This window comes from Dermatophagoides pteronyssinus, unplaced genomic scaffold (genome assembly GCF_027571235.1).
Source record: "Dermatophagoides pteronyssinus isolate colony J.1.1.1.1 unplaced genomic scaffold, Derpt_VIB-CSIC_2022.12 sq0044, whole genome shotgun sequence".
NCBI lineage: Eukaryota > Metazoa > Arthropoda > Arachnida > Sarcoptiformes > Pyroglyphidae > Dermatophagoides > Dermatophagoides pteronyssinus.
In genome coordinates this window covers 87,828-104,170 of record NW_027461567.1, presented here as the reverse complement: position 1 = coordinate 104,170, position 16,343 = coordinate 87,828, and the positions used below count along the sequence as shown (strand labels likewise).

General features: G+C 27.5%; 1 protein-coding gene and 1 long non-coding RNA gene across 6 annotated transcripts in view; one reads left to right on the top strand and one right to left on the bottom strand.

The window, feature by feature from the left end:
- LOC113790143 (uncharacterized) overlaps positions 1-16,218 on the bottom strand; it is a 27,204-nt gene extending 10,986 nt beyond the window's left edge. Inside the window, exons 1-3 of one of the 5 annotated variants that reach the window (XM_075824005.1) lie at positions 15,524-16,218; positions 6,809-7,303; positions 6,020-6,682 (exon numbers count right to left, since the gene is read on the bottom strand). In XM_075824005.1, the coding sequence (XP_075680120.1) occupies positions 6,020-6,682; positions 6,809-6,812 (667 nt within the window). In that variant the 5' untranslated portion in view covers positions 6,813-7,303; positions 15,524-16,218. Of the gene's footprint in view, positions 1-6,019; positions 7,668-15,523 lie in introns of those variants that run through there. The other 4 variants (XM_075824004.1, XM_075824006.1, XM_075824007.1 and 1 more) reach the window with 4 other exon arrangements.
- LOC142646062 (uncharacterized) lies at positions 8,037-10,052 on the top strand. The gene is made up of 3 exons (XR_012847075.1): positions 8,037-8,219; positions 8,297-8,849; positions 8,936-10,052. It is a non-coding gene; the product is annotated as an uncharacterized LOC142646062 (long non-coding RNA).
- Positions 16,219-16,343: the final 125 nt, after the last annotated feature.

Here is a 16,343-nt window from a genome sequence, read left to right as displayed (position 1 = left end):
AATAAGCAATTATGTTTTGTTTTTGTTTGTAAATATGGTAGGATTGCAAGAAAGAAAGAAAATAACGTTTATCACAATGTGTGTGTAGGTGGTTGTTAAACTTTTTTCCTTTCTTTCTAATTTGATTTTGATTTCGACTACGTAAAACGTTAAGAAAAAAACGGAACTAAAATTTGTTGTTGTTTTTTTTACAATCGTTTAGCTGAATGAATGAATATAATGAAATTTTCTTTGATAAAAACATCACACCATTCATTCAGGTGAAAGCGTGTGTGAAAAAAGGACAACAAATATGTGAATGAAGTCAATCCTTTCATTTTTTACAAAAATGGTGACATAGATTCTGCTTGATGTTTTTTTTTGTTTGATCAAATTTTCAAAATAAAATTCAACTTGTTGATGGTTGGTTGACATGTTGTAAATGTTTGTTTTTTTTTGGCAGAAAAAAAATGTTTGATTGTTGTTGTTGTTGTTGACAAGTTTTGTATTTTAATAATTCATTCATTGAAACCCAAAGAAAAAAGAAACCCAAAAAACCCGAATAAAATAACCGACAAACCAAAAAAACAAAATGAAAAATTGTTTCAATTTTGCTGTGGGTCACACACAAACACACAAAACAAACAAACATGATAAGAATTTTTTTTTTTGGGTGGAAAACCAAAAACCCGAAAAAACCGAGAAAAACCGAAAGAGATATTCTTTTGCCAGAATACCGAAATTATTAATGATGATTGTAAAGAGAAAAAAGAAAAAAGAATTTCTTATTTCCCTCTGTTTCTCTCTCTTGGTGTTTATGAATGAATGAATTTTTTGTTTTTTTTGGTGAACCAAAAACCACAAGAATCACATAATCCAAAGTAACAGAAAAAAAAGTCACAATATTTTTGTTTTTTGTTTTGTTTTGTTTAATGAATTCTGGTTCTGTTGGTTTGTTTGCTTGTCTTTTTTGGTATGGTTTTCTATGGTTTTTTTTTTTGTCTTAAATGCTTTCCAAAAACAAAAGGAGAAGGCTTTATACTTTATTTTATAAAGTTTTTTTTGTTTTGTTTTGTTCACATCATCAACATAGGTCATCATTATATTTATGGTTGCTATTGTTTCATTTCTCTTCCTCTTTTACTCTTGAAATGATAATGGAAATAAGATTTATATTTTCCTTTTTTTTTCCTTTAAAATTTTCCTCTTTGTTTTTTTTTTTTGCTTGAATGTCCGAACAACAACCGAATAAAATGGTTTGACCCCGGCCAAATATTATTATTATTCATTTATGTTTCGTTCGAATAAAATATTGTTTCTTTTGCTGTTGTTGTTGTTGTTGTTGTTGTTTTTTAAAAAATACATAATCCAGCAAACCAACAACAACAACAACAACAACAACAACAAAAATAGAAATGAATTCAATTTTCAATGATCAGCAGTTTCTCTCACACACACAAACACACATTTTATTTACTTATGGAATCTTTCTTTTTTTTCGGTATTCTTGAAAAAACAACCAAAAAACTATCATTAGAAGAAATATGATATTGGCCGGGAAAAGATAAAGTACCAGATTTGAAAAAAAAGTCATCATCATCATCATGATGATGACTTTGATGCTTTCATTTCCTTAGTTATGCTTGTGTGTGTGTGTTGATCGGGTTATCTTAATTTACCGGGAAATTTTTTCATTTCATTTCATATTTTCATTTCTCATAAACTTTTTTTTTTTGCAGCAAAAATATGAAATATCTGAATTAAGGTCAAAACAAAAAAGTTGATGATGTGAAATTTGAATCCATTATGAATGATGTTTTTTTGGGTAAGCCGATGAAGGAGACATGGTTTACCGGGAAAATTTCTTTCTTTCGGTAAAAAAATTTTCCAGGAAAAACAAAAAAAAAATTCAACTCAATAATGATATTTGATATGGATTCGTGACAACAACAACAACAACAAGACCTTGATCTTTCCTCCACCGACAATATTCAATCAATAAAATAAATCACAAAAATCCAGAAAAAAAATGGGTAATGGAAATTCTTTTCCCGAAATCGTTGATTTCCTGTCAACATCATCACAACACATCATAGTCATCATAATTTCCATTATGACGAACATTTGAATGCTACGAACATCATGATATAACATACATCATCATGTTGTTGTTGTTGAAAAACTTTTATCTTTTATTTTTCGCTTTTTACTCTTTACTTTAACGAAAGCATTTTCTTTTTTTTCCTACAGATTCCATTAGAAAGAATATTCTTGCAAAGAAGAAACAAAAAACAGTAAAAAAAAGGGTTATATATGATGGATGAATTACGAATTGGATTGTCGATGAATGAATGAATGAAGCAGACATAAAAAGTTTCAAGAAAAGAAACTTTTCACTAACACACTTTCAATTCATTTTCTATCCCAAATATGATTTGAATGTGTTAGGAATTCTTTCTGTTTTTTCTTTAAATTTGCATCATATTCACTTTTTTTCTTCTAGAAGAAGAAAATGACTTAATAGATTCTTCAGTTGTTTTTTGCTTAGTAATTAAGAATTTCTATCAAAATTGATGAAATCAGATAAAAAAAACTATAAAGAATCCGGAATCATGGTAACAATAGGAAGAGAGAATGAGAAAAAAGGTGAAATTGATGAAACAATAAACTTTGTTTTGGCAGATTCATCATCATTGTTTTCTTTCTTTTTTTTTATAACAACAGAATCTTGATTCAAACAACAACAACAGAATATCAGTAGCAGCAAATGTCAATGACTTTATCCTTAACGTTATTATTATGTAATTATCGTTGTTGCTGAAGAAATTTTCAATAAGTTAATGAATAATAAGCTAAGCATTATTGTTTTATCATCATTTATAATGATGATGATGATGGAGATCATTATCAGTATTTTTTTGTTTCTTGACTATTTTAACCCCATCCTCGAAAAAAAACTATTAATAATTTCATTAAAATGTTATCAATTTAATAATCAATTATTCATGATGATAATTTATCATTGTTTTGATGATAAAATAATTTGATATTCGATTCTTGATTCTTTTTGCTTTTGAAAGAATGCTTCTGAAGAGAGAGACAAAAAATCAAGAATCAAGAATCAACAACAGAAATTTGTTTACGGAATTGAGAAATTCGTAAATGGAAAATGAACAAAATCAAATTTATAGCTGATAATTGAGTGGATGGATGGATGGATGGCTGGCTGGTGGTATGACATGAATAATAAATTTGATTCAAAAAATTTAACAATAAAAAAAATGAAAAAAGGGTTGACATTTTCGGGCACACACAGACAGACAGACAAATTTGAATTTTTGAATTTTTTGTTTCTTCACAAACATGAATCAAATACACATTTATCACATTATAATCATTGGGGAATTGGGTAAAACAGAAAAACAGAAACAAGCTGTCAACTTTGGAATTTTTTTTTTTTTTGAAAGTTTTTATTTTATTTCATTTGTTTCTACAATTGCTTCAATGTGGATGATGATGATTATGGAATTTTAAAATTTAAATTCCAGTTCGTTATGTTTTTTTCCGATTTAAAAGGAAAGAAAGAATATATTTTTTTCATTGTCAGTGAACAGTTGAAAAATTTCTTGAAATTTATTTTCCGGAAAATTTTCCGCCAAAAAAACTGCCGGTAAAAAAACAACGTTTTCTTCAACCGAAATAACGAAACGAACATTTCGTTAATGATGATGACAAATTTTTTTTGTTTTTCTCGGCTAGCAATAAAGAAAAATCTCGAAATTTCGAAATGATAAAATGTAAAAGTAAAAGTAAAACACCTACACAAATCGAAAAAGAAAATAAATAACCGAAAAAGAAAATAATGATGAATTTTCGTTTGAAATTGTAATCTTCTCCTTCGTCTTCGTTTTTTGTACAATTAAAAAACATAAAAAGATTGCAAAGAATTTTCTTTTAAAGAATTTCCTTCATTTCAAGTGTTTTTTTAACCCGTTTTTTCCTCTTAACTCATTTCCTAACCAAAAATTCCTATCTTTTAAGTTGTAAGAGAATAAATTCTTAATGATGTAAGTGAAAATTAAAAAAAATACGGAAATCAAATGAAATAAAGGAAAGAAAATCGATTGATTTTTTTTGGAACGAACAACACTTGTTGATGAGGGAAAAAAATTTCCAGGAAAAAATCCTTACGGGAAAATTTTTCTATTCTCCCGTTTGAATGACAGAATAACATGTCATACATATGATGACAAACACAAATCATTCACATCATCATCAGTATGACATTTCAATTTTCAATTTTTTAATAATAAAGAGGCTACCATATTTTTCTTTTCTTTTTGCTTAAACATGACATTAAAGATGTTGATGATGAACAAAAAAGAAAACTTGATGAAAGATTTCAAATAATTTTCATCATTAAATTCTCTACAAAATCTCCTGTCACAATATATGGTGAATATATGGTTTGTTTGTTTGTTTGTGATTTGTAACGATCCGTAAAACAAACACCCACATGTGTGTGTGGTTTTTTTTTAAAAAAAAAGAAAAAGATTTTTTCTTTTGAATTTTTTTCTTGAACAAAAAACTGACATTCAAAAGAAGGAAAAATCTTGTTTTTGAAAATTCATTGAAAGAAAATTTGTTCAATGTTATAACGAAACAAACAAAACAAACAAACAAAATTAACACATTTTTAATTTTCACATTAAGTGGGCCTCTTAAAAAGTTTTTTCTGGCCTAAAATTTTGGTTATTAAGAAAAATAATGATGATTATGAATGGAAAAACAAGAAAATATTCCAAAGTGAACAAATCAAGATCTATTCATAATGATAATGTCATTTTTTCTCTTGATTCTGGTGTTTTTTTTTCTTTTTGCATCTTTAATGGAACCAAACAAAATAAAAACAAACATTTTTTTTCAGTCCAGATTTAGTCAACAAAAACAAAAACAAAAACAAATCGTTTTCGTTTTGCAAAAATGAATGAAAATTCATTCATTTTGTCATTTTTGCATCTTCCTACTCAAAAAAAAATTATTCGTTAACATTGGACACACACACACACACACAAACAAACAAAATGAAAAACAAAAAAATGAAAACTTAATATGGTAATAATTAGAAAATTTCTATTTTTGGGATCATAAAAACAAACAAAAAATGACAAAAAACAAAATGGAAAACAAAATATGCATACACACGTGGTATGGTTGAATGAATTTTTTTGTTTGATCATTTTTTGTTTGTTTTAGATAAAATCTTATGGTGGATTAAATATGTATAGGGAGAGAAATTTTTGATTTGAATGAAATTTTTGACATTATAAATCCATTATCATTAGTCAATCAAAAATGATTTTTTTCTGTTGAAAATTCCAATAGAATCTAGGCTATTTTAACATCATCATCAAAAAAAATGGCTATCATTATTGTTTTGTGTTTAAATAGACACCAAATCACACTTTTGAAAACTCTTGTTGTATTTTTCTATACTAATTTTTTCTTCGTATGTCACGTGTGTGTGTGTGTAGTTCTAACACATCTTAATCAAACAAGAAGAAAAAATGAAGATATTTTGAAGATGTTTTCGCATTTGTCTTTCAAAAAAAAATGATGAATGCAAACAACAACAACAACAAGAGTTTTTCATTGATGAAAAAAAAACGAGTAGGACGTACACTTGACAAGAAACGAAAAAACATCAAGTATACTCCGGGAACATTTTTGACATTGTTAAGTTTGTTTTTGAAAAATTTTAAAAATTCAAAATTTTAAATTGACTTGTACGGAGTGTGTTATAAAGTTGCTGTTGTTTAATAATAAACTTTCATCTTAAAACCGAGAAAAAAAATGACATGTGACATGTCAATCAAAGCACAAAACAAACAAAACAAAAAAAATTGATTTTGATTTGTTCGATCACGTGCACCAGAAAAGAATCTAAAAATAGATCAAAATCATAAAATCATTCATATCCACCACAAAAATCAATCATTTTTATTTGAAGAAAACAAAACAAAAACAAAAACAAACTTACCAGCATCAATTAAACGATCTAAATGTAAAAATGTTCCTGGAAATGCTGCTAAACGTTGACGATCTTTTAATAATTGTTGTAAATATTCTGCCAATGAATGGACGGTTTGATGATTATTTTGTTGATTTTGTTGATTTTGTTGATTCAATGATGATGTGGTCGATGATAATCCATTTTGGCCATTATTATGACCATTATAATTAGATAATGATGATGATGATGAACTTTGTTGTGACATACAACTTGTAGCTGGACTATTTGGATTTTGATTATGATGATTACCATTTGACATTGAATTATTATGATAATCATCTGATTGATGATTCGATTGTTGTTGTTGTTGTTGATTATTATCAACAATTTTGTCATTTGATTCGGTCACTATAGCATCATTATTAATCAAATCACCATCACCATCACCATCAACATCATCATCATCAACAACATCATTATTATTATTATCATCATCAATCATAATCGATTGTGATTGTGATTCTAATGGTAATGATGATGATGATGATGATTCAACAATTGTAGTTTCATCATACATTGTTGTTGTATCTGTTGATGATTCGGCAGTTGCCATCATCGATGTTGTTGCGGTTGTTGTTGTTGTTGCGGTTGTTGATGTCGATGTTGATGTCAATGTTGATGATGTATCATCTTTTTTATTATTGGTCATTGTATTTTAAAAAGAAACAGTAAAAAATCACTTTAAATTCAATCACATCATTACATAATTATGAAAATAATAATTTCTATTTTGCATTTTTTGAAAATTATTCTGACCCATTACGGTTATACGTTTGTTTGTTTGTTTGTTTGTTTGTTTGTTTGATTGTTTGATGTTTGATGTCTGATGTTTTACGTTTGTTGGTTTGATGTTTTTTTTCGGTATTTGCTGTTTTGTTTTGTTTTTTTGATCTTATATCATTTCATATCCTATAAAATAAATCGCATCTTCATCATCATCATCATCATCATCATCATCATTGTCTAAATGTACATTGAGAATTGGAGAAAAAATTATTGAAGAAAAAAAAGCAGCCATTTTAAATTTGATTTCGTTTGAATTTTGTTTTTTTTTTTGGATTGGCCGATTCGATTTAAAAAAAGGTTTTATTTTTATTTTTTCTCTTTACAAAAACGAATGATGATGGCTATTTAGGATGGATATGATGATAATTTTGTTGTCGTCGTTGTTGTTGATGCTAATATATTGATGACGTTGGCGTCAAGGTTATCGATATATTCAATATTTGCAATAATAAATAAATAATTATCCTTCATTCATTCATTCATTCATGTGGTTAACAAAATAGAAGAAAAAGAAGTAAAAAACAAAATAATGAAAAATGTAAATGCAAAAAAATTAATCAAGAAAAAAAAGTGATTATTATTATTATTATTATTGATTTAATTTGATGATGGGAATCGATGTGAATTTGGAACTCTTGTATTTGGCGATCCTAATGATTTCATACACACAGTCAAATTGAAATGACAGAAAAATCAATCGAAACAATGCAAACACAATCACATCACAGCCGAAAAATTGATGCAAATCCTTATCAAATGGATAAAAAAACAACCGAAAACTCTGTATGAATGATATTCGAGAATGAATGAATGACTTTGGATGTTATTTTCGTTGTTGTTGCTGTCTCATTTTACTAATCATCATTGGATGATCATTGATGATTATGGTAGAAGCAATGAACAACAACAACAACTACACAAAAAGCTAAATCATAATTCACAAAAACAAACACGATTCATTCATTTCATATTTCAATGATAACAACATATCCATTATCAATGATTTGAAATCAACCAAACAAAGTGGATATTGGAAAAAAATATTTGAAAAATTTTGTCTGATAACATTCGATGTTGATGATAAAATTTGAATTTTTTTTCAACTTGGAAAACCCGAAAAAAATCGATTGATTGATCAATTATCGAAAGAATCTTCATTTAGATTTTTTTGCTGTTTTTGTTTTGTTTCTGTCGATGGGAGACATTGACAACAGCAAAACATTTTTTGTTTTCGAAATATTCATCATCGTAATTTGTTTTTTGGAATGAAATTTTTTGCTTTCTCGTTTTCGTAAACAAAATATTCAGATTATGTGGGTGGCTATAGCGTGTGTGTGTGTGTGTGTGGTGTGATTACTATATTTGGTCGATATTGACAACGGTTCGTTTTTTTTCAGTGAAAAAAAAATTTCGCAAAACATTCTTTCCAAATAATGATTTTTGTGACATTATTTACAGCCAGATTTCAGGAAATTTTCTCGAAAAATTGATGCTTTTTCAAACAAAAAATCTTTCTCGAAAAGATTACCAATAAAAAGTGATTGATTACAGAACCGAAAAAAAATGAAAAATCCCGGAAATCGAATCAATCGATTGATTACAAAACGCAGGAGAAGAAGAAGCAAATGATTATGATGATGATGATGTTAAATTTCAATTTTAATTTTTTCAAATTTTTTAAATCTTTCGCTTTCTCTCCTCTTACTAAATCTTTCTCTGATTTAAGGATAGGCTTTTTTCTAGAAGAAAAAAAACCAAATAACTAAAATATTGATTGCCAACAACAACAACAAATTATTCATGTGTGTAGGTTTTACTTTTAGAAAGCAAGCAGAAAAACGTGAATCTATCCAAAAACAAAGTTAGAAGAATCAAATTGAAAAAACTGTATAGTCATGTAGCCACAAATATTCAATATGAATAATTATCATTGATATATGGAGGTTAACAAGAAAAAATGATTGCCTTTTTGACAACAACGAAAAACGCTGTGGAAAACTAAACTAAACAGGTAAAATGAAAACAAAACAAAAAAAGGTATGATGATGACATTGCAATAACAACAATTTTGTTTGGTTTTTTTTTTTGTAATTATAGGTAGGCGTTTTATTTCAACCAAAAACAACAACAAACGAAAAAATTGCTTCTGGTTTTAATGATTAAAACGGGATTTTTTTGGGTATTCAATATTCTATTACAGGGATGGCCAAAACTGTATCGATATTCATTGAATTGCTGAAAACCAATGACAAATCTTTAATAATAAATCTTATATTTCATTTTCTGTAGCATCATTTATTGGATTTTTCTTTTGCTTTTTCTTTCCATTTGTGATATATTTCATACAGAAAAATCAAAAATCATCATCATCATCATCATATTCATAACTGAAAGAAATTGAAAGGAAAAAATGTACTGTAATGTAATGAAATGTATACTGTATTTTTCCATTCATTCATTCATTCATTCGATAATGAACAGGATCTGTATATGTGTATGTATGTATGTGGATAGCCCATTAACAAATGAAGTGGAAAAGTAAATAATAATAATAATAAAAAGTGAACATAAACCAAAGAAGAAGAAGAAGAGAAGAAGAGAAAAATCATTTTGTTCATCAAAGTTAGTTAGTTCCGATCCAGTATGGATAAAGATAATAATAATAATGATGATCAGAAAAACCAAACTAAACTAACTAACTAAACTAAACTAATGAATCAAATTAATATGAAACATTTTCACCAGAAAAATAAAAAAAAACATTATCATCTTTACTAAACATAGACAGACAGACAGACAGACAGAAAAAAAACTTTGTGAATAGCGGGATTGTAGAGAAAGAAAGATAGAGAGAGATGTGTTTTTTACTTGATGATATTTGTTGACTTTTGACTTGGGAAACAAATTCAAACAAAACAGAAAAAACTTTTTATCCAATGTTTCCACAAATATCTTCTTCTTCTTCTTCGTGGTCGTTGTTTTCGTTTTCACCGATAATTTTGTATCAATTAAATCAGACAAACAGAGAAACAGAGAGAGAAAAACCCATCTAATGAAAGATTGAAAATTAAATTGAACAAACAAACAAACAAACAAACAGTAAATTAATAATGATAATAATGATGATGATGTTTTATCATTTTCTCTGGCTATCATCATCATCATCTCTGTTGTTTTGGGGGGCAACCAGAAATAAGAAAGAAAAAAAATCATTTCCAATTTTTGCCGCAAACAAAAAAAAACCAAAAAGAAAAGAAAGAATGAAATTCCTTTTCGTTATTCTAACCTCTAATTTGTTGTTGTTGTTGTTTTGTTTTCCAGTTTTGTCCAGAATAAGATGTTTTCATCAACAACAACAACAGAATGACAACAACAACAACAAACGAACAAAACAATAATCATGAGACAAAAAAAACAAAACTCGAAACAAAGAATGTAATAATCAAAATTGAATTGAATTGAACGAAATTGATTAAGTTATTCTATGTCTTGTTCTGGGGTTTTTTTTGCCACAAAAATGTTTTTTTGTATGTTTCCAAAGAAATGGAATTTCCAATTCTATTTCTGGTTCCACACACACTGTGTGTGTCCAACTAATCGAAAAAAAACATGAAGAAAAAAAAAGTAAAAATAGAATCCACAATGTACCTCGCGAATGACGATTTGTTCGTTGATGAAAATTCCAAATGACAAAACAAAACAACAAAATTGAAAATGACAAAACATTTTTATTTTTATCGAAAAAATGTTTTTCATGTTTCTGTTGTTGTAACAATTCAAGTATAAAACCTGTGAGAAGAAAAAAAAACACAGGATTCCAGATAAACGTTTTTATTTATTGAATGAAATGAACGAAAATTAAATTCAATAAGTTTTTCAAGCAAGAAAAAAAAGGTTTATCGAGAAAAAACAGTAAGAAGAAATTTAATTTCAAAAAGAAAAAAAAAGAAAAATTCATTTCAATCAAAAAAAAAAAAGAAACAGAATTCATATTGTCATTTGATGATTGAACCAAACTTTCGTTCGGATATTAAGTTTTGTTTTGTTTTTGTTGTTGAAAAACTTCAATAACTTTGTAGCCAAAAAACATTATTTCAATTTTTTAATCACCATCATCATTATTATCAATTTGGTTGATCATCAAACGATTCTGGAACAAAAAAAATTCTGTAGAATCTACCCCACCAAAAGAAAAAAATCCATAAATATTCCGTCCATAATAACCGAATTCTTCTTCTTTTCGCTATCTTGGTTTTTCCGTTTGTTCGTTAGTTTAAGAAATAAATCTTTATCTTTCCTCATTTCCTTTTACTTAACCCCATTCTACCGACTCATTATATTCTTCATCACCCTAGTCATTTTACCGACATTCTCTCACCGAAATTTCCCCCCCACCAAAAAAAATGTCATTCGGTTTCGTTTTTGCTCCATCGAATTCTTATTCAGTCAAAAATAATAATAATGTAACCAACGAAAACGAAGAAAGTTTTTTGAAAATTTAATTAATTAAATTACATATTCGACAGAGAGAGAAAAAGAAAAAAAAATTGATTCCTGTTCGCTTGATTCCTGTTCACCGTCTTCATTTTTTTCATTGAATTATCATTATCACCGTCATTATATTGATGTTTTGGAAGGAAGTTTGAGGGGGAAGGAATAGAGAAATTCCATTTCAAAAATTGAAAATTTTTTTCAAAAAATGATTCATCGATGCGAAAATTATCATCTACATCATCATCATCTTTTTTGCAACACAGCGAAAAAAAAGAAAAACTTTTTTCAAAATCAAAAGAAAATTATCATATTTGATGATGATGATTAAAATCAATAAACCCTTTCTTTTGAAATTATTGAATATTTTGGAAATTTAATTTTCACCTTCTTGATTCTCGATTCTTGATTCTTGATAAAAACAAGATTTCTAATTAAAGTAATTGGTTTTTTTTGCTCTCTCTCTCTCTCTCTCTCTCTCTCTCTCTCTATGGCAAAAATATTGATTGAAATCAATTGAAATGATAGGTAATTTGAGTGCAACCGACAAACAAACAACAGTATATTACATAATCATCCGAAAAAAAACAAATCAAAAGTTTTTTTTCCATATATGCACTATAGAGAAATGAATTAGAAGAAGAAAATATATGGAAAAAAAACAATGAAATTCCAATTCCAATGATGCATAAACATTATACACATATACATTCATTATGGAAAGGAATTTTTGTTTGTTTTTCTTTATGGAATCTTTTTTTGGTTTGGGTTTTTCATTCTGTTTTTTTTCTGTTGTTTTGATGATGACCTTTTTTTTTAATCGAATTGGATACCCATCCACCCTCAAAACAAAACAAAAAAAAAACGATCCAAAAAAAAATGTTTGTTGTTGCTGTTTTTTGTTGTTAAAAAAAAGTTTAAAATCAAGTGACGTCAATATTTGTTTCAGACTTTATTTATATGGGAAAAAAGCTGCCTTCAAGCGTTATTCTTCGATCAACAATAATGATGATGATTACATACACAAGCAGACAAGAAAAACATTAATGTAGTCAAAGAATTTAGAAAAAAAATACAATTTTCTCCCCCCCAACAGTTCAATAATTCATAAAATTTTCAAAGTTATTTATTTATCGATTTTTTTTGTTAACTCTTTTGTTGTTGTCGATGATATCAAATGTTTTGTTGTTGTTGTTGTTGTTTTTTTTTGACACCAAAAGCAATATCAAAACAAAAAAAAAAACTTATTTCGGTAAAATGATACGGATTAGTTTTTACTTTTTTTTTCTTCATCACTTCCTACAAGGAATATGATATCATAATGATGATGATGATGATGATGTTAAGGGAAATTCCCGAGAAATCAAATCAAATAACAACAAAGATTGACGAAAAAGTTTCCCGCAAAAAAAATGATGATCAATCATAAAACGAATGGAAAGCTTCACTCATTTATAATTCAGGGACATTCAAAAAAATCATAATTATTCATTGAAAAAAATAATAATAATGATGAATATTCATCATTTGATCAATTAATTAACTTAATTTAATTAATTTAATTTAATTATTCAAATAAAAGGATTGGCTTTATTGGAAACAAATGAATTATCATTATAATCAATATGGAAATTGTATATCGGTTTGTTTGTTTGAAATTTGAAAAAGAAAAAACAAACCAATATAGAAACAACGTATCAAAAAATCCATCGTTTTTCCACAAAATCCACACTATTATTATTATTATTACTTAACATCAATATGTTATATATGCAAATGAATGATGAAATGTAATAAAAATGATGATGATGATTTTGATGATGAAAATTGATGCGGCCCTTTTTTCCCCTATCTATCTATATCTATCTATCGAGCTTGTTTGTTCATTCATCATATGAGAAATGAATGATTAACTAACAAGAAACAACAAATCTCCTTTTGAACATATCCATTGGTCCAAACGATGATGATGGCCATGTTTGATTTGATTTTTTGTTTTTTCTTCAACGTATTGATGTCAAAACAGAAAAACATCGTGCATTGAAATCTCCCTTACATCCAGAAGAAAAAAAACGATTTCATTTTGGCTAATTTTTCTTTTCACTTGATTTTTTCTGTTACATGATTTAAGTCTGAAAGTCGAATAGATTGAAATGTAACGAAATTGAAATGCGACGAAACGAAATACATTACCCGTGATAACGAATAAGGAGTGAGAGTGAGAAAAGAGAGAGAAAAGTGAGAAACAACAACAACAAATGTATCCTTCCTGGATAAATCAGTTTGTCGATTGATTTTTGATTTTAAATAATTTATTTCGATACAAAAAAAAACAGAAAAATTTCATAAATTTTGGGTGCGAAAAACAAACGAAAACTTTTTTTTATTGAAAAATCCGAATATCGGTAATAATAATATTATTATTAGCTTATAAACTTATCAGCTTTATCCGAAAACAAAATCAATCAATCAATCAATCAATCAATCGATCGATAAATCGAATTGAATCAATAATCAATTTTGTTTGGATTCGATTAATTCACAAGCTTATTAATTAATAAAAACCATTCGTTTCTCTCTCCATCTATCTACCTCTCTCTCTCTCTCTCTCTCTCTCTCTCTCTCTCTCTCTCATTGAATTTCTTCTTCGTTATCATCCTTATATTACTTTATACAACAACAAGAACGAAGAAACAGAAAAATATCCGATTAATTTGATGATCCTCTTCGTATTCGTTGTTGTCGACCGAAACAAATCGATTATTATTATTATGATGATTATGATTATGGGAACATCCAACCAACCAACAAAACAAAACAAAAAACAAATTCAGCAACGAAAAAAGATAATGCACGAAACAGAAACAGAGAAAAAAAAATTAACATTATTATTATCATCGTTGTTGTTGTAAGAGGCAAAGTAATAATTTTTTCGTTGTTTTGCTTTTCTCTATATCCCGGTAAATCAAAAATTGATCCTAAAACGAAATTGATTGCAAAGAAAAAAAATCGATCCGGATCGATTCAAATTCAAATTTATCCGTTGCTGTTGATGTTCGATTTCTTTTTCCCCGCACAACATTCAAGTAATAATTTATTCAAATACAAAGAAACGAAAAAATTAATAAAAATAACTGGAAAAAAAAAGTTTTCGTATCGATCTGCCAAGCAAAAAAAATTGAATAATGGAAAGGTTTTCTCCTTTCACTGACTTTTAATCTTTCTTTTTCTTTCATTTCTTCTTTCCGAAATCAAAAAAACAAAACAAAACAAAAATTAATTTTCTGTGAAATTCACGAAAAAGACAAATCACGAATCAGTATGATGATGATGATGATTGACAAATTGTGAAATTGAAATGAGAAATTTTGTTCAATCATCATCAACAACATTTGCATCCTGCAAAGAAAATCATCAAACATGATGAACAATGATGATTTTTTGGTTGGATAATAAAAACAAAACAAAAACAGAAAAAAAAAGAAGAAATTTCAATTGAATTTTACAAAATAATGTCATAAGAGAATCATCATGGAACAAATTGAATAAAACAATCAAAACGCAAAACGCGTGTCCGAATTTGGATAAAGAAATGACCTGTGTCCATAAGTGACAAGTTTTCATCTTTGATTTTTGAAATGAAAAGCTTTTTTTCAACCACATTTTCAATAGAATCAATCAATCAATATTGAATTTTTCTTTAATCTTTTCAAACAAAAAATCCTCGAAAAAAAAATTATCCGGGATTGAAACGAAGAAGAAGAAAAACGAAAATGTTTTTCGTTTTTTTAAATGATGAAAAATGATCCATAATTCATGAATGTAAACGAAGAAGATTTTCCAAATTTCATTTTTATTTATGTAAAGGATTTTTTTATTTCATTTTTTTCTGCTAAACTGCATGATGAAAATTTCATAATAATCATCACGATCATCATGACAGGAAGCTAAAATCATACAGTGTATAACCACCACCATCATCATCGTGAAAATCAAACACCACGAACAAGTTTTTTGATAGACCAAAGGAAAACAAAAAAACATTTTGAAATTCTGAATATCAACCAGAAACAAAACGAAACAAAAACAAAAAACCAGTGTGAACGACATTCTATTATGATTTGATTTTATTGATGGTGGTAGTGAATGATGGGTTAAAAGAATGTAAAAGTTGTATAAAAAAATATACCGTACCTTTTTTTTAATTCGTTGTGGAAAAATTTCTTTTAAATTAACACGAAAAAAATTCAATTCTACAAACAAACAAACAAACCACACACATAAACACTAACAAAAAACTGTGTGAAGATCATAGGAAAAAAAACCCACAAAAGATCCATGTGGTTATTCTTTTTCATTTTTTTGTCAGCAAACAAACATGAAAAACATGATGATTATCCCATATGATTTGAACAAATAATTTTCATTCATTTTTTACCCGAAAAAACAAGTGATAAGTAGCGGTTGTTGTTGTTTGTCACTTTTGTTGTTGTTGTCGATCTGAATGAAAATGTTGTTGATTTTGTTGTTGTTATTATGAAAATTTTGGATTTTCTTTTTGGCTTGTTAAATCCAAAAACAAAAAATCAAATTAATAATTGGAAGAATAGTGGTAGCAGCAGTAGTTTGAAAATGAGAAAATAAGAAAGTTAAGTTGATCAACAACCAACAACCACGATTGAAATGAAATGAATGAATCTTATGTGTGTGCGATTTCAAAGAAATAAGGCATTTTTTCTTTTTGCATGCTAAAGATGTTGTCGATGTTTAGCGAATGAAAAGAAGAAAAAAAAACTGTTGCATTGTTGGATGCGGCTGAAAAAACAAAAATCTGATGATGTGATGTGATGTGTTTGCTGTTTCTTGATCGAATGATCGAATGAATGAATGAATGAATGAAAAGTTAGCTAAAGAGAGAGAGAAAAAAGAAAGAAGAAGTAAAAGATAGTGAAAGAATGAATGAATGAATGAATACAGGCAAGCAAGCAAAAGAAAAACAGGAATGTTAAAAGAT